The 23,750-nt window shown below is 48.8% G+C and overlaps 1 protein-coding gene and 1 long non-coding RNA gene across 6 annotated transcripts in view; one reads left to right on the top strand and one right to left on the bottom strand.

The window, feature by feature from the left end:
* Positions 1-23,750, top strand: part of LOC102934044 (unconventional myosin-X) — a 287,560-nt gene that overhangs the window by 130,666 nt on the left and 133,144 nt on the right. For all 5 annotated transcript variants that reach the window (XR_006284703.1, XM_037912692.2, XM_043524831.1 and 2 more), the window contains 3 exons: positions 5,263-5,345; positions 9,672-9,780; positions 20,251-20,331. Coding sequence is in view for 4 of the 5 variants with exons in the window: in XM_037912692.2 (XP_037768620.1) it covers positions 5,263-5,345; positions 9,672-9,780; positions 20,251-20,331 (273 nt within the window). In the remaining variant the exon portion in view is untranslated. The remainder of the gene's footprint in view (positions 1-5,262; positions 5,346-9,671; positions 9,781-20,250; positions 20,332-23,750) is intronic.
* On the bottom strand, positions 1,870-16,789 carry LOC122462257. The gene is made up of 3 exons (XR_006284708.1): positions 16,623-16,789; positions 12,181-12,183; positions 1,870-1,918 (listed from the first exon to the last, which is right to left on the bottom strand). It is a non-coding gene; the product is annotated as an uncharacterized LOC122462257 (long non-coding RNA).

Here is a 23,750-nt window from a genome sequence, read left to right as displayed (position 1 = left end):
GCTATATTAATGTTAAGTACTATTAATATGAGCTGCAGCTTTATAACTTCTCCTCATCATTTTCTTCCTGGTGATGGATCTTGATTGTGGGAAGATGTAGCAGAACTATGCTGCAGTTTGATGCTCCATCCCTGGATCTCAGCTCTCTGCATCCATCCTGCTCTAATGAGAGCTCCCCATTGGAGGGAGAGGAAGGGGTGTTGATGTCTCATAGAATCATAGAATATCAGAGTTGGAAGGGACCTCTGGAGGCCATCTAGTCCAACCCCCTGCCCAGAGCAGGAGCAATTCCAACTAAATCATCCCAGCCAGGGCTTTGTCAAGCCTGACCTTAAAAACTTCTAAGGAAGGGGATTCCACCACCTCCCTAGGTAACGCATTCCAGTGTTTCACCACCCTCCTAGTGAAAAAGTTTTTCCTAATATCCAACCTAAATCTCCCCCACTGCAACTTGAGACCATTACTCCTTGTCCTGTCGTCTGCTATCACTGAGAATAGTCTAGATCCATCCTCTTTGGATCCACCTTTCAGGTAATTAAAAGCAGCTATCAAATCTCCCCTCATTCTTCTCTTCCGTAGACTAAACAATCCCAGTTCCCTCAGCCTCTCCTCATGAGTCATGTGTTCCAGACCCCTAATCATTTTTGTTGCCCTTCGCTGGACTCTCTCCAATTTATCCACGTCCTTCTTGTAGTGTGGGGCCCAAAACTGGACACAGTACTCCAGATGAGGCCTCACCAATGTCGAATAGAGGGGAACGATCACGTCCCTCGATCTGCTGGCAATGCCCCTACTTCACACCCCAAAATGCCGTTAGCCTTCTTGGCAACAAGGGCACACTGTTGACTCATATCCAGCTTCTCGTCCACTGTCACCCCTAGGTCCTTCTCTGCAGAAATGCTGCCTACCCATTCGGTCCCTAGTCTGTAGCGGTGCATGGGATTCTTCCGTCCTAAGTGCAGGACTCTGCACTTGTCCTTGTTGAACCTTATCAGATTTCTTTTGGCCCAATCCTCTCATTTGTCTAGGTCCCTCTGTATCCTATCCCTACCCTCCAGCGAATCTACCACTCCTCCCAGTTTAGTGTCATCTGCAAACTTGCTGAGGGTGCAATCCACACCATCCTCCAGATCATTAATGAAGCTATTGAACAAAACCGGCCCCAGGACCGACCCTTGGGGCACTCCGCTTGATACCGGCTGCCAACTAGACATGGAGCCATTGATCACTACCCGTTGAGCCCGACAATCTAGCCAACTGTCTACCCACCTTGTAGTGCATCCATCCAGCCCATACTTCTTTAACTTGCTGACAAGAATACTGTGGGAGAGAGTGTCAAAAGCTTTGCTAAAGTCGAGGAATAACACGTCCACTGCTTTCCCTTCATCCACAGAGCCAGTTATCGTGTCATAGAAGGCAATTAGATGAGTCAGGCATGACTTTCCCTTGGTGAATCCATGCTGACTGTTCCTGATCACTTTCCTCTCGTCTAAGTGCTTGAGGACCTGCTCCATGATTTTTCCGGGGACTGAGGTGAGGCTGACCGGCCTGTAGTTCCCAGGATCCTCCTCCTTCCCTTTTTTAAAGATTGGCACTACATTAGCCTTTTTCCAGTCTTCCAGGACTTCCCCTGATCGCCATGAGTTTTCAAAGGTAATGGCCAATGGCTCTGCAATCACATCCGCCAGTTTCTTTAGCACTCTCGGATGCAACTCGTCCGGCCCCATGGACTTGTGCATGTCCAGTTTTTCTAAATAGTCCTGAACCACTTCTTCCTTCACAGAGGGCTGGCCACCTCCTCCCCATGCTGTGCTGCCCAGTGCAGTAGTCTGGGAGCTGACCTTGTTCGTGAAGACAGAGGCAAAAAAAGCATTGAGTACATTAGCTTTTTCCACATCCTCTGTCACTAGGTTGCCTCCTTCATTCAGTAAGGGGCCGACACTTTCCTTGGCTTTCTTCTTGTTGCCAACATACCTGAAGAAACCCTTCTTGTTACTCTTAACATCCCTCGCTAGCTGCAACTCCAGGTGTGATTTAGCCTTCCTGATTTCATTCCTACATGCCCGAGCAATATTTATATACTCATCCCTGGTCATTTGTCCAATCTTCCACTTCTTGTAAGCCTCTTTTTTGTGTTTAAGATCAGCAAGGATTTCACTGTTAAGCCAAGCTGGTCGCCTGCCATATTTACTGTTCTTTCTACACATCGGGATGGTTTGTCCCTGTAACCACAATAAGGATTCACAAAGGCTTGACATAAGGTTTAAAACAGGCTTGACAAAGCCCTGGCTGGGATGATTTAGTTGGGGATCGGTCCTGCTTTGAGCAGGGGGTTGGACTAGATGACCTCCTGAGGTCCCTTCCAACCCTGATATTCTATGATTCTTTAAAATACAGCCAGCTCTCCTGGACTCCTTTCCCCCTCATGTTATTCTCCCAGGGGATCCTGCCCATCAGTTCCCGGAGGGAGTCAAAGTCTGCTTTTCTGAAGTCCAGACTCCACTCTAGGGACAAAAGATGTGTGTGTGTGGGGGGGGGGGGCTTTCCACTAGGTGGTTCAAGGGTACTGGGGAGGACATGGTTGCTACATAGAGGGGAAGAGTGTGTTCTGTGCCAAGGATGATCAGCAGGAATGTCATTGCAGGAGCCATTTTAGACCAGCTCCTACCCAAGACTGAATTTAATGAAGCAGCTGGGACCCTCAGTCCCACAGCGGAGACTGAATGTGCTCAACACAAACTGAATCTAATTGCTGGCCAGACACAGAATGAGTCTTGATTACACAGATATTCTGATCAGCTACAGATTCCGTCTCCACTCTCACCTATGAGGTCCGCAGTTACCCCCTTCCCGTGGGCCCAGGAAATCACATTCCTCGCCTCACTGGCTTCATAGCTACCTCCACCCTAACCTTCCCAGCAAGGCACAAGATCTTATCTTGCCTCATAGCACTTGATAGGTATGGCATGGCTTATATGATATTACGTGGTGTTATTTGAATAATAGTCAGTGATCACATATATTGGACTGTGTCACTATAAGGCAGAAGCACCAGATGGCAGAGTCAAAGCTGAATGAACAATCTTAACTCAAATATTTCCTCACTTTTGAGTGTTTAACTATGCAACGTTTTCACTCTTTAAACTTAGTATTTTTACTGAATTTTCTGAATTTCCTCCTCACACCCAAGAAAAGGCAAAAAAAATTTCACTGTGTGGAAGTATTTGGCTAGGCCCTCCTGGATACTCTGCAGCCTTGCAAGATCCACAGGACTCAGCCCCTTTCTTCCAGACTGGAGACTCTGCACAGATGTTGCTGTATCCAAACATTCAGGGACTGAGGCAAGGGCCCCATGGACCTAATACAATGCACAATGAATATGCATGCTGCTGCACAGATGGGCCTTCCTGGGTTGTACACTTCACCAGCAGAGCATCATGCACTGGGACCTGATTTGGGGCCAGATTTTAAAAAATGCTCACAACCCTGCTGTTCCCATCAGTACATGTATGGCCAGATTTTCTGCAAACCCAGCTGCTTATTTTGGTGCCTAAGTGGGAGCTGAGCTCTTCTGAACATCTGGTCTCAAATGTGGGCCCTGAGATCTTCTGAAAATTCGGTCCATAGTTACAAATGTTCTATACATGCTTCAAATCCCATTTTCTGTACGGCATGACTTGATGAAATCCGAACACTCAGGACCATATTTTCACATTCTATCCCAGTCACTGTGGTGCTACAGCTATTTGAAAAATAAATTTACCAGAATATTTTAAAATGGGGAAAGTATCTTTGTGCCCTAGTGCAGGGGGTCTCAACCTTTTTCTTTCTGAGGGCCCCCTCTCCCCCCAGCATGCTATATAAACCCCACGGCCCCCCTGTGTCACAACAGCTGCTTTTCTGCATCTAAAAACCAGGGCTGGCATTAGGGGGTACCACGTAGGGCAATTGCCCATGGCCCCATGCCACAGGGCCCCCGACAAAGCTACATTGCTCAGGCTTCGGCTTCCTCCCCGGGTGGCGGGGCTCAGGGCCCCAGGCTTCAGCCCCATGCAGTGGGGCTTCGGCTTTCTGCCCTGGGCCCCAGCGAGTCTAATGCCAGCCTTGCTTGGCGGACTCCTTGAAACCTGCTCACGGCCCCCCAGGAGGCCTCAGAGCCCTGGTTGAGAACCACTGTCCCAGTACCTTGCTACTTATTTCTTCAGTGATTAAGCCTTCCTCTGTCACTCTGCCACTGTACATTACACAGGCCTCTACTTCTGCCTTCTGAATTAGTTGGCCTTTCTTGTTTGATGTTGAGTTGAGTGCTGTGTGTGGTGATGTGACAGCAGAACTATCCTCCGTCTTCCTAGGACATTTCTTTCTCTTACAACTGCAGCCTTCTTGGCAGGCCCCTGGAGAGATGTGGATAAGAGTGCCCTCCCCCAGTGGTCCGGCAATGCTAGGGGACCCTTTTTGTGGCCATAACAATGAGGCCTCATTAATTTGTTTGTAAATTAAAGTGCACTGGGATCTGATATGTGAGGGATCTGTCTGCTCTGCCTTGGTGTGCACAGGTGCTTTCTGCGTGTGTGTTCGTTCCCATATGGGAAGGATATTACCTTCCCTCTCTGTGTGTGTGGAAGGGATTCAGTGCCCTATGCATAGGCTGCTGTATGTGAGGGGGGCAGAAGGGGTTGGCCACTGTGTGTGTGGTGGTGTGATTGGCAGCTGTATGTGTATTGTGAGGAGTGGGGGTCAGCAGTCCTCGATCTGTGTGCGTGAATGGAGAAAGACAAGGGTATGCTCTGTTGACAGAACCATCGGTGTAGACACAGCTCTCAGCAAAGGCGTGCTTCCGGTGACATAGCTAAGGTTGGCCGGGGAGGAGATGTTCTACGCTGGCAGGTAGACTCCTTCTGTCAGCGTATGCCGCGTCTACACTAGGGGTCTACGCCAGCATAGCTATGTCAGCCTAGGCTCTGTAGTGTAGACATTCTACATTTTGAAGGTTTTCTTTGGAACTTTGAGTGCTAGAAACAACCTTTTTTGTACATGAAAGCCTGGATTCCGACCTCATGGAGAGACTCCAGGAGCCAGGGCTCTAAGCATGTGCCTGTAGGCATGTCGGAGTTTCCTGCTCTGTTGTCCTGTCATTGGCACACAGTGGGGCTGCGTGCAGGGTGGCCCTGTATGTTGGCATGTGTGGAGGAGGGGATGTCACTGTGGCTTGAATTGCTTGCATTGTTATGTACTAGTCAGCGTGTATTGTCTGTGTCACAGGTATTGTATGATGTGAGAGGGTTTCTGGAGAAGAACAGAGACACCTTTCGGGATGACATTTTAAATATGCTGAAGGATAGCAGGTAAGCAGCCTTAATGCTCAGCAGGGGAGAAGGGAGGCCGGGATGAAGAGGACTCTGTGGGACTAAATTGAGCAGCATTCACATGATAGCAGGGTCATGGAGAGGAAGAGTTACTTTATATGATTACCCAAGTTCCTCTCTCTCTGTATATTGGCAGCAGGAGTGGGGGCTGGAGAAGAAGTCAGTTTTACTGCAAAGTTTCAGAGTAACAGCCGTGTTAGTCTGTATTCGCAAAAAGAAAAGGAGTACTTGTGGCACCTTAGAGACTAACCAATTTATTTGAGCATAAGCTTTCGTGAGCTACAGCTCACTTCCGATGAATGTGATGATGTATGCATCCGATGAAGTGAGCTGTAGCTCACGAAAGCTCATGCTCAAATAAATTGGTTAGTCTCTAAGGTGCCACAAGTACTCCTTTTCTTTTTACTGCAAAGAAATTGATACAAAGAAACACATATTGAGTATCAGCATCGCCTTTGTTATGGGATGGACTTTGCTTGTTTTCTTCCATGAAGATTTTCTGTGCCAGAAAGGTGTCACTTTGGAACTCCCAAGGGATCCTTTGACTCAGGGAACTGCAGTACTTCACAGGCATAGCCATGCATGTACATACCATCCTCACCCTCACGCTGCGGAGAGCAGGGAGGAAGAAGGGGCACCAAAGGAGATGCTGAATGAGTAGCCTGAGAGGGGGAGGAGAAGCCTACAGGACAATTTTACAGGCGCCATAGTGGTGAAATCTATGCAACATTGATTTGCTGTTTGCATCTGGGGCTTTCAGATTCTTTATGCCACATTTGCTGCTCCAGTGGACAGCACAGCCCCCAGCATAAGTTAGAGCAGTCTCAAGGTCTGCTCTAGCTTATGGCAGCTTCCCTACTGATGCCAATGGGATACTCTGCACCCTACAATACCAAAAATGCAAACTGCAGTGGCCTCCAAAATCATGGAGCAGGTCCTTAAGGAATCAATTCTGAAGCACTTAGACGAGAGGAAAGTGATCAGGAACCAGTCAGAATGGATTCACCAAGGGCTAGTCATGCCTGACTAATCTAATTGCCTTCTATGATGAGATAACTGGCTCTGTGGATGAGGGGAAAGCAGTGGATGTGTTTATTCTGTGACTTTAGCAAAGCTTTTGATATGATCTCCCACAGTATTCTTGCCAGCAAGTTAAAGAAGTATGGGCTGAATGAATGGACTATAAGGTGGATAGAAAGCTGGCTAGATCGTCGGGCTCAGCGGAAAGTGGTCAATGGCTCCATGTCTAGTTGGCAGCCAGTATCAAGCGGAGTGCCCCAAGGGTCGGTCCTGGGGCCGGTTTTGTTCAATAGCTTCATTAATGATCTGGAGGATGGTGTGGATTGCACCCTCAGCAAGTTTGCAGATGACACTAAACTGGGAGGAGTGGTAGATTCGCGGGAGGGTAGGGATAGGATACAAAGGGACCTAGACAAATGAGAGGATTGGGCCAAAAGAAATCTGATGAGGTTCAACAAGGACAAGTGCGGAGTCCTGCACTTAGGACGGAAGAATCCCATGCACCGCTACAGACTAGGGACCGAATGGCAGGCAGCAGTTCTGCAGAGAAGGACCTAGGGGTGACAGTGGACGAGAAGCTGGATATGAGTCAACAGTGTGCCCTTGTTGCCAAGAAGGCTAACGGCATTTTGGGGTGTGTAAGTAGGGGCATTGCCAGCAGATTGAGGGACGTGATCGTTCCCCTCTATTCGACATTGGTGAGGCCTCATCTGGAGTACTGTGTCCAGTTTTGGGCCCCACACTACAAGAAGGATGTGGAACAATTTGAGAGAGTCCAGCGAAGGGCAACAAAAATGATTAGGGGTCTGGAACACATGACTCATGAGGAGAGGCTGAGGGAACTGGGATTGTTTAGTCTACGGAAGAGAAGAATGAGGGGGGATTTGATAGCTGCTTTTAATTACCTGAAAGGTGGATCCAAAGAGGATGGATCTAGACTATTCTCAGTGGTAGCAGATGACAGAACAAGGAGTAATGGTCTCAAGTTGCAGTGGGGGAGGTTTAGGTTGGATATTAGAAAGCACTATTTCACTAGGAGGGTGGTGAAACACTGGAATGCGTTACCTAGGGAGGTGGTGGAATCCCCTTCCTTAGAGGTTTCTAAGGTCAGATTTGACAAAGCCCTGGCTGGGATGATTTAGTTAGGGATTGATCCTGCTTTGAGCAGGGGGTTGGACTAGATGACCTCCAGAGGTCCCTTCCAACCCTGATATTCTATGATTCTTTTCCCACTGTGTCCCTGACCAATCCCATGGTGCTCCCCCATGCTGGGGGCTGTATGAGGCAGAGGGTGTCGGGCTTGCCATGGTGGTCCTGTGCCATCACTGTGCTGGGGGAATCCTCCAGGGTGCTGTTATAAACCTTTACAGCCCCTTTAAGCTGCTAGCAAGGCATAAAGAGCCATACTCAGAGTTTTTCTGTCCTCTCCCCTCTGCCTGTTTTTTCTTGAGGTTCTTGGGCTTGGGAACCTGGATCGGAGAGCTCCAAACTGAGGATCTGCAATGGAGGGGGACTGGACTTGAGGACACAGGAGCCCTCAGTCCTAAGTTCCTAGGACCTTCAGAGGTCACCTCATTGCCATCTGAGGTTCCTTCTGAGGGCCTTTGGATACAGGGAGCTCTTGCTATGAAATCATCTAGGGGTAAGGGCCCTAGTGCAGGGTCTCAGACACATGGACTATCAGCAGCTACAGGATCTCACTCCTTTGCTAGAACAAAGGGATATATGGGCTGGGATATATGATGATATTTTAGGGATGTCACAGGGTGGCTGGCCCTTTAAATGAAGCAGGTCCAGGTCCCCTGTGCCAGCACTGGTGCTCCCTGTTTGGCCAGTTAAGAGGGTGGGGCAGCACCTGGGGCTATCTATGATCAGGGACAATCTGAGAGGAAGAAGTCACAGAAGGCAGCTGTAGGAGGTTCTGGAGGAGAGGCTGAACTGCACACAGTATTCAAGGTGTGGACATATCCTGGATTTATATAGAGCATTATGATATTTATTGTTTTATTATCTATCCCTTTCCTAATGGTTCCTAACTTTCTGTTAGCATTTTTTGACTGCGGCTACACATTGAGTGGATGTTTTCAGAGAACTGTCCACAATGACTCCAAGATCTCTTTCTTGAGTGGTAACAGCTAATTTAGACCCCATCATTTTGTATTTATAATTTGGTTTGTTTTCCAATGTGCATCACTTTGCAATCATCAATATTGAATTTCATCTGTCATTTTGTTGCCTAGTCACCCAGTATTGTGAGATCCCTTTGTAGCGCTTCACAGTCTGCTTTGGGCTTAACTATCCTGAGTAATTTTGTATCATCTGCCAATTTGCCACCTCACTTTTTACCCCTTTTTCCAGATAATTTTTGAATATGTTGAACAGCACTGGTCCCAGTACAGATCCCTGGGGGACACCACTATTTACCTCTCTCCATTCTGAAAACTGGCCGTTTATTCCTACCCTTTCCCCCTGTCCTTTGAACCAGTGACTGGTCCATGAGAGGACCTTCCTTGTTATCATATGACTGCTTACTTTGATTAAGAGCTTTTGGTGAGGGATCTTGTCAAAGACTTTCTGAAAGTCCAGTGGATCACCCTTGTCCATGTTATAGACTAACTAAGAAACTTTCAGCCAGATGGAAAAGTAAAAACTGCTAGAAATAACAATAATAATACCTTGGAGACACCAGAGCCAATGAATGCCTCTGCATGAGAAAAGGAAAATCGGCAGAAAGACTGGGAACAGACTGCATATGTTTCAAGGCTCAGAGCCTTCTCGGGTAACATGCTTTCAATGGTTCATCTCCAAGAGTGGGTATCTGTGAAGGCAATTATATGATGTGTGACTGGAATACCGTGTGGCTGTGCCATGAGAGAAGGGATGCAGCAATCTGGCTGGAACATGGACTGCTGTTTGTGCAGTTCCTCCTTGGGGGTCTGTGTAGCAAGGAGGAGATGTGCTGCCTAAGACAGAATGCAGAACTCTGTCTGTGTAACATCATGCTTCGAAGTAGTAAGAGACAGGGAATGCAGCTCTGCAGCTGGAGTGTGGGCTGCTGTCAGTGTTGCAGCAGTTTTGGGGTCTGTGCATCTAGATGGAGGGGATGCCCTGCTGAGCCCTGTGCTGCAGCCACATTGTTGTGTAGTGGTGTTTTGGGAAGGTATAAGTAGGATGCCTGGCACATGGGTCGGGTGGTAAATGAGCACCCAAGCTCTGATTCTTTCATAACTGACCCTAGAATCTGATGTCCTGTGTTTTCTGTCTGACCCTCCTCCTCACCGCCAGGCTGGACTTCATCTATGACCTCTTTGAAAGAGTCTCCAGCCGGAGCAGCGAGGAAACTCTGAAGATGGGAACCCAGAGGCGCAGGCCGACCGTCAGCTCCCAGTTCAGGGTAAGGAATTCCCCAAGAAAGTGGGCGACTCTTCAGAGTGAAGAGGAGGAACTGGGGTGGGGGTGACTGAATAAGAAGTTGAGTGTGGGGTGAAGAAGAGAGACAAGAGAATGAGTGATTCCTTCAGTTTCTTTTCCAGCCCTGTAAACCTGCTGGGATGTTGCAGATAGATAAGACAATAATTTTACGCTGTAATGTGCGGGGAGGTGATAAACTGGGAACTGGGAGAGGATGAGCACTACAACAAGAATATGCTTTTGCTTTTTGCAGCAATGTCTTGCGTGTCTCAGTTTGGTTTTTCAAGTACCGATCCTATGGGGTGGGGGAGGGGGCTGGAGTTTAAGCTAAGTGTTGATAGGTCTTGTGGAGGCAGTAGTTTTTATATGGGCACATAAGAACAGCCATACTGGATCAGACCAATGGTCCATCTAGCCCAGTCTCCTGTCTTGCAATAGTGACTGGTGCCAGGTGCTTCAGAGGGAATGAACAGAACAGGTAGTCATCAAGTGATCCATCCCCTGACCCACTTTATCAGATTCTGGCACACAGAGGCTAGGGACACTGCAGAGCATGGTTTTGCATCTCTGCCCATCCTGGTTAATAGCCATTGATGAATCTATCCTCCAGGAACTTATTTAGTTCTTTTTTGAACCCTGTTATAGTCTTGGCCTTCACAACATCCTCAGGCAAAGAATTCCACAGGTTGACGGTACAGTGTGTGAAGAAATACTTCCTTTTGTTTGCTTTAAACGTACTGCCTGGTACTTTCATTGGTTGACCCCTTTTTCTTGTGTTATATGAAGGGGTAAATAACACTTTTTCTCCACACCAGTCATGATTTTATAGACCTCTATTTTATTCCCCCCCCCCTTAGTTGTCTCTTTTCCAAGATGAACAGTCCCAGTGTTTTTAATCTCTCCTCATATGGAAGCTGTTCCAAACCTGTAATAATTTTTCTTTCCCTTCTCTGTACCTTTTCCATTTCTAGTATAATTTTTTTGAGATGGGGCAACCAGAAAGGTGTGGGCATACCATGGATGTATATAGCGGCATTATGATATTTATTGTCTTATAATCTATCCCTTTCCTAATGGTTCCCAATATTCTGTTCGCTTTTTTGACTGCTGCTGCACATTGAGCGAATGTTTTCTGAGAACTAGCCACAATGACTTTCTTGACTGGTATCAGTTAATTTAGACCCTATAATTTTGTATATATAGTTTGGATTTTGTTTTCCAATGTGTATTACTTTGCATTTATCAACACTGAATTTCATCTGCTGTTGCCCAGTCACACAGTTTTGTGAAATCCCTTTGTAACTCTTTGCAGTCTGGTTTGGACTTAACTACGTTGAGTAATTTTGTATCATTTGCAAACTTTGCCACCTCACTTTTTACCCCTTTTTTCCAGATAATTTTTGAATATGTTGAACAGCACTGGTCCCAGTACAGACCCCGGGGGGACACCACTCTTTACCTCTCTCCTTTCTGAAAACTGACCTTTTATTCTTACCCTCTGTTTCCTGTGTTTTTAACTATCAGAGGTCCTTCTCTTTTATCCCATAACTGAGTACTTTGTTTAAGAGCCTTTGGTGAGGGATCTTGTGAAAAGCTTTCTGAAAGTCCAAGTACATTATATCCACTGGATCACACTTGTCCATGTTCGTTGCCTCCCTCAAAGAATTCTATTACATTGGTGAGGAATGATTTTCCTTTACAAAAGCCGTGTAGGCTTTTCCCCACAGATCATGTTAATCTATATGTCTGATAATTCTGTTCTTTACTATAGTTTCAACCAATTTGCCTGGTACTGAAGTTAGGCTTGCTAACCAGTAGTTGCCAGGATCTTCTCTGGAGCCTTTTTAAAATTTGGCATCACATTAGCTATCCTTTAGTCATCTGGTCCAGAAGCTGATTTAAGAGATAGGTTACATACCACAGTTAGTATTTCTGCAATTTCATATTTGGGTTATTTCAGAGCTCTTGGGTGAGTACCACATGATCCTGGTGACTTATTACTGTTAATTTATCAATTTGTTCCAAATTGACACTGTCCGTTTAAAAAAAAAATTGTGAAAATTTGTTCCAGTTTTACACCTCTCCCAAGTCCCTGCTAATTTTTGTGGGGTTTTTTTACAGTCATATTTTCCTATTTTAAAAGTGTGAGACACCCACATAAACAACATGGGAAACTGACTGCCTGTACGGGAGAAACAGTGAGAGTGGCTACCCACAAAGATGCAGGTGCAGTGATCTTGGGTGTTGTTTGTGACTCAGAGGTCTCAGACTTCATGATTGTATAGGCTGAACTCATGGCAAACACCAGGGGCTCATTCTATCCTTTCATTCTCCCAACAACCTCTCTGTATACCACCCACCCATTTCCTTCTTTTTCAATGACTCCCTGCCAACCCCCCACCCAACGTCAGGGCTCTGTGTATCTGCAGTTACCCCCTCCCGCATGCTCGGGGCTTTGTGTGGCTCCCCATGCTCGGGGCTCTGTGTGCCTCCTCATTCTCACTTTCTCTCTATACCAGCATGCCCAACCTCCCCTCCACCATAGGTTCTGTGACCCACCCCACTGCTCCCTCCCCTCCATGTTAGTGTGTCACAGATCCGGTTGGCTCCCCATAAGACTGCTGTGAAGGGAGTCAAAGTCTTGGATCCCTGGGTGGGTTAAGTTTCCCTGGGTCTCAGCAGGCTGCAGCTCGGTTTCCTTCCTTAGTCTCTCTGTTACATTTCCAGGGCCCTAACTCTGTCTGCTACCCCTTCCTGGACATGGAGCTCTTTACTCCTCAGGACCACCTCTAACCTCCAAAATACCCCAGTTGCTTAAACACACCATGTGCCAATATCCCACTAAAATTTGTGAGCCTTCTGGTTCATGGTTTATTTCTCTCTGGAGAAGTGTGGAACTGTAAAGCATTTAACAAGGGGAGACACTTTGCCCAGAGTCCAACACAATTGCTCTTTTACTTGATCTGTATTTTCTTGTGCTTTATATCATTATTTAGAAAACAATGAATGTCCTAACCACAGTGGTGATTGCTAGCTCACCGTTCCCTTAGCAGTCCTTGGGGGGCTATATGGGCTCAGGGAAGTAGCCCATGGGCTCAGGGAAGTAGCCCCTTGCCTCATGCAGACCCCTATATGCTGGGTTGTTTCTCCCTCATGCACACTTCCTCCCCAGCCTCTGCGATCTTCCTCTCTTCTTTCCAAAGCTTCCTGTTCCGGGGTGGCCCTCTTTCCAGTTCCCCGTGTGACTCCTTATTTAATCCTGAGGCTGGTCTCCTGTCATTCTTTCATCTGTGTTTGGTAACTTTCCATTGGTTCAAACTCCCCGCGCCCCCCGCTTCCTTCACACTTCCCAGCTTGAGCAAAGCCACTCAGCATCTCTGTTGTCGATTCAAAGCACCATTGTTAACATGAAGTACCTTCACGTTGTCCTTGTCTGAGGAAGACATGCTTTTCAAGCTGGTAAGACTTGGGGGATAAACAGCCAACAGGCATTCATGGTACAGCAGTTTCCATAGGAACAGTTCATAATAACTTTGCAGTAGCAACCAGAATTCATAAGTTGTATAGCCAGAGCCCCAGTATCATCACACAATGGGGTCCTCCATTCTCTGCCCCCACATGCCGGGGACTCTGCATATCCCATTTTCCCCCTTCCCCACTCATGCCAAGGTCTCCCAACCCTTCCAGCAGGAGCTCTGTGTGTGCCCCTATTCTGCCTTCCTCCCCATGTCAGGGCCCTGTGTGCCCCCCATTTCCTCCCATGCCAGGGACTCTGTGTGCACCTTCATTCACCCTTCTCCCCCATGCCATGACTGCCCATTTTCCTCCCATGCCAGGGGTCTCTGCATCCCCATGCTCTTCCATTCCCCCATGCCTGCCATACCAGCATCTCCCATTTCTTCTTTAAGTGCTAGCACATGTCCTTTCCAGTGTAGGTGTGTGCACACCCCGAGCACAGTTACCGGAAATTTTCCTCCAGTGGTATCGGTCAGGTTGGCTATGGCACCCTTAGGTGCCACGTGCTCAGAGTGCTGGTATAAAGGGCCCTCCCGACCTTGCACCCCCTCAGTTCCTTCTTACTGCCCATGATGGTCACTGGAGCTGCTCTCTTTGCTTCAGCAAATTTTCCCAGTGGTTTTCGCTGTTTTTTTGTAGTGTGTATCATTGTATATAGTTTAGTCAGTTTTAGTCTATTAGGGTTGGACCTTTTCTCCTTCAGTTGGTGAAGTTCATCCGTTCCCTGATGCCAGCACATGCCTCGTTCACCAGGCTTCAGGGCCTGTGCCTCCTGCGGCATGTCAATGCCCCTGAGTGACTCGCACTCGAGTTGTCTCAAGTGCTTGGGAGAGACTCACAAGAAGGACTGCTGCCAGATCTGTAAGGGCTTCAAATCTCACACAAAAAAGGACTGAGAGGCGAGATTAAAAGTCCTTCTTGCGGAGGCAGCTCTGAGACCTGCTTCAGAACTGAGTCGCTCAGACTCGGCACTGAGTACCTCGGCATTGGTGCAGAGTGCTCCTCCCACTGTGCGAGAGTCTTGGCATCATTCCCCATCCCTGGTGCCTAAGAAGAAGCACAAGAGGCCTCTGGACGAGAGGGGTCGATTCCTGGTGCTGAAGTCAGCCAGGCCTGGGGACAGGGATAAAGTGAGACCTGTGTCAGGCCACTCTTCTTCTTCCCACAACAGCTGGTACCAGCGACTCAGGAGCCTACACAGGTCCTGCTAACTCCTTGGTATTGTCTTCAGGCAGACAGCCTGTTACCAGTATGTTTACAGTGCTGTCAACTCCGGAGGCGTTTGCAGCACCCAGGACCTGCTCTCGCTGCTGCTGTCAATATCTCCGGCGGTGCAGGAATTGGTGCTGCTGGTATCATCAGCCAGGGAACCTTCTTCTCCCAGCCTCTGCCTGGAATCAGGACCATGGTACCATCCAGGGGAAAACCCTCCATGCTAGCCTCAGCGCAGGCTTCACTATCACAGCACTGATCTCCGGCACTGATGGGGTCCACACCTCCCTAGTCGCCTCGCCGGGACTCTGTCTTCGGAGTCAGAAGTAGGGTCATACTCTGTTTGCAGCCACCTGCGCTACTCCCCGTGGCACTTCTACCCCCACCAAACCAAACACAAGCGTATCACCGAGTGCTTGCCCTCTGGTCCTTGGAGGCTGGTGCCAGCCCAGGGTCCTCTCTCAAGGCACTCCTATTTGGTGGCCTCCAAGAGTAGAGCACCACCAGTGCCTTGATGGGAGACTCCTGATCTAGACTCCGGTACCGAGCATCAAGAGGAGGGCCCATGGGTCTCGCCGATACAGAAGGAGGGGTGGAGGGCCCTCAGTCGATGCTGGCTTCCTCCTCCCCAGAGGAGATTGTATTGGCAGCTGGCATGTCTCCTCCCCAAGATGACCACAAGGCTTTCCAGGACTTGTTAAAACAGGTGGCATCAAATATGGGCATCCAAGCAGAGGTGGTCAAGGAGTCTTCTCATAGCCTGCTGGACATTTTGACAGCAGCGGACCCCTCGAGGGTGGCTCTGCCACTCGGTGAGGCTATCATGGACCCGGTTAAGGTTCTTTGGCAGACCCCTGTTTCCCTTCACCCTATGTCAAAGCATATGGAGAAGAAGTATTATGTGCCAGCCCAAGGTTACAAATTCTTATACTCGCATCCCCCTCCAGGGTCCCTGGTAGCATTGGCCACCAACAAAAGAGATTGCCAAGGGCAATTGGGGGCAACGTCTAAGGCAAAAGACTCCAAAAAGTTGGACTACTCTACTGGAGGGTTGCAACTTAGGATGGCAAACCAGCAGGCACTGCTGGGTTGCTATGTTTTAATATGTGGGATGTCATGCACAAGTTTAAAGATCTTCTCCCTCAAGAAACCAGATAGGACGTCTCCTTGCTGGTTGATGCAGGGAAAACCATAGCGGTCCTTGATGTGGCTGATTCTGTGGCCAGATCAATGGCCTTCGTGGTAACCATGCACAGGAGCTCTTGGTTACAGTCTTCCGGTCTTTCTCAGAGAAGATCAGTGCTAAGCTCCATGGGCTTAAGGATTCCAGGACAACCATGAAGTCCCTACAGTTATATACCCCAGGGGCTTCTAGGAAGCATTACAGGCCCCAGCAGTCTGCCCAGTACTTTGCCTTTGCCAGCTTCTGCCTTGGGACTGACACATGCTGCTCCCAGGCACTCAGGGAGCTTGAAGCTCTCCTTTTGACGAGATGCTCAAGGTCCCTGTCCCAGTCCCCTTTATATCAGATGCAGTTGCACCTCTTGTTTTCGGACCGTCTGTCCCACTTCATCAGTGCCTGGGCCTGTATCACCTTGGACCGCTGAGTGCTGTGCACAGTGGAAGTGGGATACACTAGTCTCCAGTTTGTTTCTACTCCCCCTTCCTCTTCAGGGACCCTTCTTACGAGCGACTCTTGGTCCAATAAGTCCAATCCCTCCTTCGGATGGGAGCCATGGAAGAGGTTCTGCAAAACTTGAGAGGAAAGGGGTTCTACTCCCATTTTCCCTACCTTAAGGGTGAGCAATGGGAGGAGGGGGCAGAGAGGAGCAAACAGGGGGCACGGGGCCTCTGGGGGAAGAGGCAGAGCGAGGGCGGGGCCATGATTTGAGCACCAGTGGCTCCCCCACTTCTAGGGAGCTTCCGGTGTTCCTGTTCTAGACCTGTGCCGTCTCAAGAGCAGCTTCAAGAACCTGGCTGTTCACCTCCTTCCCATATGATGCTGCCCAGTGCAGCAGTCTGGGAGCTGACCTTGTCTGTGAAGAGAGAGGCAAAAAAAGCATTGAGAACTTCAGCTTTTTCCACATCATCTGTCACCAATCAGTAACGGTCCCACACTTTCCCGGACTTCCTTCTTGTTGCTAACATACTTGTAGAAACCCTTCTTATTACCCTTCACATCCCTTGCTAGCTGCAACTCCGATTGTGCTTTGGCCTTCCTGATTATACACCACTGCATGCTCGAGCAATATTTTTATACTCCTCCCTAGTCATCTGTCTTAAGTTTCCACTTCTTGTAAGCTTCCTTTTTGTGTTTAAGCTCAGCAAAGATTTCTCTGTTAAGCCAAGCTGGTCGCCTGCCATATTTGCTATTCTTTCTCCACATCGGGATGGTTTGTTCCTGCACCCAATAAGTCTTCTTTAAAATACAGCCAGTTCTCCTGGACTCATTACCCCATCATATTAGCCTCCCAAAGGATCCTGCCCATCAGTTCCCTGAGGGAGTCAAAATCTGCTTTTCTGAAGTCCAGGGTCCATATTCTGCTGCTCTCCTTTCTTTCTTTTGTCAGGATCCTGAACTCGACCATCTCATGGTCACTGCTGCCCAGGCTGCCACCCACTTCTACTTCCCCTACTAATTCTTCCCTGTCTGTGTGCAGCAGGTCAAGAGGAGCACGGCCTCCAGCCCTTGCACCAGGAAGTTGTCCCCCAAATGCATGGCAATGGTGGCAGCCTGCCTGAGGAGACGAGCAATGCATGTCTACCCATATCTCAACGACTGACTAGTCAAAGGCCAGTCCAGGGCTCAGATGGAATCCAGCATCCTCCTCATCCAGTCAACTTTCCAGGCCTTAGGTCTACTAGTAAACACAAAAAATCCTACCCTTGTCCCAGTGCAGAGAATAGAGTTCATCAAAGCGGTACTCAACTCCACTCAGGCCAGAGCCTTCCTCCTGGGAGACCAGTTTCAGGCGACCATGGTCCCAATAAGTTCCCTCAAGACCCACTTGGTTACGGCAGTGTAGAGCTGCTGGAGACTTCTGGGCCACATGGCATCATGCACTTACGTTGTGCAACATGCGAGGCTGCACCTCAGACCTCTTCAGGGATGGCTGGCCACGGTGTACTCACCTACCAGTCACCATCTGGACTCAATTCTCACCATACCTTTTTGAGTCCTCTCTTCCCTGGATTGGTGGCTGGATCCTTGCACGGTTCATGCAGGAATACCCTTTTCGCGGCCCCAAACTTCAACGTCGCCAGTTTCGGACGCGTCGGCACTAGGCTGTGGAGCCCGTTTAGGGCCCCTCGGGACTTAAGGCCTCTGGTCTCTAGAAGAGCGCTCTCTTCATATCAACGTCAGAGAGCTCAGGGCAGTCATCTTAGCCTGCCAGGCGTTCCTGCCTCACACTGCGAACCAGGACATATGGGTTCTCATGGACAATACAACAGCCATTTTTACATCAATAGGCAGGGTGAGGCATGTTCTTCCCTGCTGTGCTGGGAAGCAAGCTATCTGTGGGAATTCTGCATAGTGCATTCAATCCACCTCAAGGCTTTTCACCACCCGGGAGCACAGAACCAGCTGGCAGATCGCCTCAGCAAGTCTTTCTCCACTCACCACAAGCGGTCCCTTCGGCCGGGTATCACATTTTCCAGTGGTGGGGGACTCCTCAGATAAATCTGTTTGCTACCCAAATCAACAGGATATGCCACCAGTTCTGCTCCCTGCAAAGCCAGAGCTCAGGGTGTCTCAGGGACCCTTTTCTGCTACTGTGGATCACCTGCATTACACCTTTTCTCCTATCCCACTAGTGCACAAGGTTCTGATCAAGATCAAGCGGGACTGGGACTGGGTCATTCTCATAGCCCCGGCCTGGCCCAGGCAACATTGGTTCACCACCCTATTAGGCCTCTCAGTGGAGGCCCCGCTCCCGCCTCATTTATATCCTGACCTGATCTCTCGGGGCCTCAGTTGGTTGCTCCATCTGACCCTCAGCTCTCTTTATCTGACAGCCTGCAAGCTTCGTGGCTGAATCATGAAGAGCTTGCTTGCTCCGAACAGGTTCATCAGGTCCTCCTAGGTAGTAGGAAGTCCTCCATCAGAGCTACTTACTTTGCAAAATGGAAGCATTTCTCCCATCTTCCCAGCGTGGAATTCAACCCTCGAGTTCTTCATTGCAGGTTATATTGGAATACCTGTTGTTTCTGAAACAGCAAGGCTTGGCTGTTCCTTCCATCAAGGCTGACGTTGCAGTGATGTTGGCCTCCCATCCCCCGTCGACAATCAGTCCGTCTTCCATCATGAGAAGGTTATCTTTTTCCTTAAAGGCCTAGAGAAGATATACCCCCATGTTAGAGATCCCATTCCTCCCTGGGACCTACACCTCATCTTATCAAAGCTTATGGGTCCCATTCAAGCTGCTGGCAATGTATTCGTTAACTCATCTCTCCCGGAAGGTGGCCTTTTTAGTGGCCATCCCTTTGGCTAGAAGAATTTTGGAGATTTGTGTCCTCACGTTGGAGCCCCCATATATGATTTTCTTTAAGGGTAAGGTGCAGTTGTGTCCGCACCCTGTTTTCCTCCTGAAAGTGGTTTCGCAGTTCCATTGCAGTCACCTGGTCGTTAGCACACATGTTCTCGGCACACTATGCCATCACCCAACAGGCCAGGGACGATGCCATCTTTGGCCGAGCGGTTTGCAGTCAGCATGTCTATGAACTCCAAGCCCACCTCCTATATAACTGCTTAGGAATCACCTACATTGGAGTAGACGTTCAAGAATTCGAAGAAGAAAAAACTATTACTAACCTTCCATAACTGTTGTTCTTTGAGATGTGTTGCACATGTCCATTCCAAGACCCTCCCTGTCGGAGTTAGCCGAAAAGAAAGAACTGAGGGGGGGCAGGGTCAGCAGTGCCCTTTATATTGGCACTATGAGCACACAGTACCTGAGGGCACCAGAGCCAACCCCACAGATACCACTAGAGGAAAAATTCCAGTGACTGTGCTCCGGGTGTGCACACACCTACATTGGAATGGACATGTGCAACCGATCTTGAAGAACAATGGTTACGGAAGGTCAGTAGCAGTTTTTCCCCTCCCACCAGAGGTTCTGTGTGCACCCTCATCCCCCTCCTCCTTTCTTCTTTTCCTTCTCTTTTAGGGTGCCAGTGTTTTAAACTGTATTGGGAGGACTGGTCATTATAAAATGGGGGTATTGTGCTGGAAAATGTTAATGGCCACCATCAACTGGTTCTTTGCTCTCTAGTTACCTTGCTGATTGAAGCTGCTGCTTCTGCTAACTGCGTGCTCCGTGTTTCCCTCATTTCCCACTTTTGGTTTTTCCAATTTTCACCAAAATCAGTAGGGTTCAGTTAATTGGTGCCTAAAAGATTTCCTGAAATTTTGGAATCAATTGGTTGAAATGTTGAAAAGTTACCACATTACAGGCAGAAAAATGCTGTTGAGTGTAAGGCCTTGCAAGGTTAGTCAATAACAGCAGGTAAACATTTTTCAGTGATGTGTGATTTTTAAATTTTTTATTAAACTGACTATTTATTAAACTGACAAGGAGAAGCATGGAGGAAGAGAAGGTGGAGTCAAGGAGAGAGTTTAGGAATAGGGGGCTGCTTAAGAGTCCCCTGTACTCAGACAGGAGCCCATAGACCCCCAGTCCCTGCTGGAATGACTGCTTTTCTAGTTTTGTCTTGGTGTTTTCAGGACTCTCTCCATTCCCTGATGGCCACACTCAGCACTTCCAATCCATTCTTCATTCGCTGCATCAAACCAAACACGGAAAAGGTGAGTCCCACCCTTGGGGGGAGGGAGGAGGGACATCCTTCTGAGGCCGTGATGAGGAAATGGGGAGAGAAACTCTGCCTCTTGTCCCTCTCTTGTGAGTTTTTTTTAAACTGAAGAAAAATGCATCCCACTGTTTGCATTATGTGAAAAAACAAATACGCATGGCATGTAAGAACTGTTCCCCCCGTTCTTTGTGCTGACACAGCTCGGAAGCAGGACCCTGTGCATCGCCTGCAGTGGGACAAAGGGGGCGAGTGATTCCTGTTTGTTTTGGGAGTGGGAATCTGCTCTGGGATTTTGGGTATGTGTAGTAGACTAAGGGGTTGCACACTTCATAGCTTCTGTAGGCCAAGTGCATTGCACACATCAGGGGCTCCTTGTATATTCCATTTCCTCCCTCTCCCATCCCCTCCCTCATGCGAGGGACTCTAGTATGTTCCTGGTTTCCCACATTGTCACCCTTATGCCAGGAGCTGTGTGTGCACTCCCATTGCCTCCCATACCAAGGTCCTCCATTTTGCCATCATGCCAGGTTTTCTGTATGTCCCTGCTACCCCTTTCTTCCATTCCAGGGTCCCCCATTCTCTCCTCTTGCCAGAGATTTGTATGATCCCTGATTTCTCCCCGTCAAGGGTTCTGTGTGCCTTCTATTTCTCCCACTTCCAGACCAGGGTTCCCGTTGTCGCTCCCCTCCCTCACTGTTGTTATCTCTCTTCTCTCTGTCTGGGAAAGAAGTCATTCTAGGTGTCAGCATATTAAAAGTGGGAGGATGAGCAGAGATGAGATGGGGTTTTGTTATGCTGGAAGGTGTTAATTTGTGTCATCTGCCATTTCTCTGATCTATAGATAATTGCAGAGGTGCTTGAAGTTGTGGCTCTGCTAAACAAGTGTCAAGGGTTCTTCGTGTCCCCCATTTCCCACTTCTGTTTTTCTTATCTATCCCAAAATCAAAGGCCTCGCAAGCTGGGCCAATAAACTTCTCATTCACCTGTGACTTGTACAGCAGCACCCCTGCACGGGGACTTCTCTGCAGCACACTGCACTGTGGCCATGCTCCATGGTACCAGCTAGATTTGATTTCACATTGCAATGATGTTTGTGTCTCTTTCTCATCTCCTGGGCTCAGAAAGTCCATCAGTCTTGATTCCCTGTCTCTTAGGGTATGTCTACACTACGAAATTAGGTCGAATTTATAGAAGTTGATTTTTTTAGAAAGCTATTTTATACAGTCGATTGTGTGTGTCCCCACTTAAGACCATTAAGTCGGCGGAGTGCATCCACAGCACTGAGGCTAGCGTCGACTTCCGGACCATTGCACTGTGGGTAGCTATCCCACAGTTCCAGCAGTCTCCGCTGCCCATTGGAATTCTGGGTTGAGATCCCAATGCCTGATGGGGCAAAAACCGTTGGCGCGGGTGGTTCTGGGTACATGTTGTTAGGCCCCCCATCCCTCCCTCCCTCCGCGCTTTTTTTCCTGGGCTACCCATGCTCGGTGAGGTCTGTCAGGGGCGCCTGGACATAAATAGGAGTGACTCAGGTCATGCTCTTCTTTAAGTTTTGTCTAATGGAGATTCAGTCCTGCCTGGAATATTGGCAGAGGGATAGCTCAGTGGTTTGAGCATTAGCCTGCTAAACCCAGGGTTGTGAGTTCAATCCCTGAGGGGGCCATTCTGCCTCAGGCTGCTCTCCCAGCCAGCAGCACCGTGAGCACCCAGGAGATGATAACGGCTAGCAGTCGTACTGCACCGTCTGCTGCCAGCCCTCTGTGAAAGCAACGGCCAACAATTGTTTCGTGCCTTTTTCCGTGCGGGCGCCATATTGCTGTCAGCAGCGTCATCCACTCGCTGCTGCTGCTGCCACTCTGCTCTCCTGCTCACACCATACCATGGCAAGCATGGAGCCCGCTCAGATCACCACGGCAGTTGTGACCACTCTAAACACCATGCACATTATCCAGCACTATATGCAGAACCAGAACCTGCAAAAGCAGGTGAGTAGGCGACAGCAGCGCGGTGAGGAGAGTGATGGGGACATGGACACAGATTTCTCTCAAAGTATGGGGTCCTGGCAATTTGGCCATCCTGGTGGCAATGGGGCAGGCTCATGCCGTGGAAAGCCGATTCTGGGCCCGGGAAACAAGCACAGATTGGTGGGACTGCATAGTCTGGGACGATTCCCAATGGCTGCGAAACTTTCGCATGCGTAAGGGTACTTTCAATGAACTTTGTGACTGGCTTTCCCCTGCCCTGAAGCTCCAGAATACCAAGATGAGAGCAGCCCTCACAGTTCATAAGTGAGTGGCGATAGCCCTCTGGAAACTTGCAACGCCAGACAGCTACCAGTCAGTCGGGAATCAATTTGGAGTGGGCAAATCTACTGTGGGGGCTGCTGTGATCCAAGTAGCCAGTGTGATCACTGATCTGCTTCTATCAAGGGTAGTGACTCTGGGAGCTGTGCAGGTCATAGTGGATGGCTTTGCTGCAATGGGATTCCCTAACTGTGGTGGGGCGATAGATGGAACGCATATCCCTATTTTGGGACCGGATCACCAAGGCAGCCAGTACATAAACCAAAAGGGGTACTTTTCAACGGTGCTGCAAGCACTGGTGGATCACAAGGGACGTTTCACCAACTTCAATGTGGGATGGCCAGGAAAGGTACATGACCCTCGCATCTTCAGGAACTGTGGTCTGTGGGAACGGCTGCAGCAAGGGACTTACTTTCCAGACCAGAAAATAACCGTTGGGGATGTTGAAATGCCTATAGTTATCCTTGGGGACCCAGCCTATCCCTTAATTCCATGGCTCATGAAGCCATATACAGGCACCCTGGACAGTAGTCAGGAGCTGTTCAACTATAGGCTGAGCAAGTGCAGAATGGTGGTAGAATGTGTATTTGGATGTTTAAAAGTGTGCTGGCGCAGTTTACTGACTCGGTTAGACCTCAGCGAAACCAATATTCCCATCGTTATTACTGCTTGCTGTGTGCTCCACAATATCTATGAGAGTAAGGGGGAGATATTTATGGCGGGGTGGGAGGTTGAGGCAAATTGTCTGGCTGCTGATTACGCGCAGCCAGACACCAGGGCGGTTAGAAGAGCACAGCAGGACACGCTGTGCATCAGAGAAGCTCTGAAAACCAGTTTCATGACTGGCCAGGCTACGGTTTGAAAGTTCTGTTTGTTTCTCTTTGATTAAAACCTACCCCCTTGGTTCACTCTACTTCCCTATAAGCCAACCGCCCTCCCCTCCCCCCCTTTGATTCCTGCTTGCAGAGGCAATAAAGTCATTGTTTCAAATTCATGCATTCTGTATTAATTCGTCACACAAATGGGGGGATAACTGCCAAGGTATCCCAGGAGGGGTGGGGGAGGAGGGAAGCACCGGGTGGGGTGGTGGAGGAGGGGGGGATGGAAGGAC

This window comes from Chelonia mydas, chromosome 11, assembly GCF_015237465.2.
Source record: "Chelonia mydas isolate rCheMyd1 chromosome 11, rCheMyd1.pri.v2, whole genome shotgun sequence".
In the NCBI taxonomy this organism is placed as follows: domain Eukaryota; kingdom Metazoa; phylum Chordata; order Testudines; family Cheloniidae; genus Chelonia; species Chelonia mydas.
The sequence above is the reverse complement of the archived record's forward strand: the minus strand, read 5'-3'. Positions and strand labels throughout refer to the sequence as shown.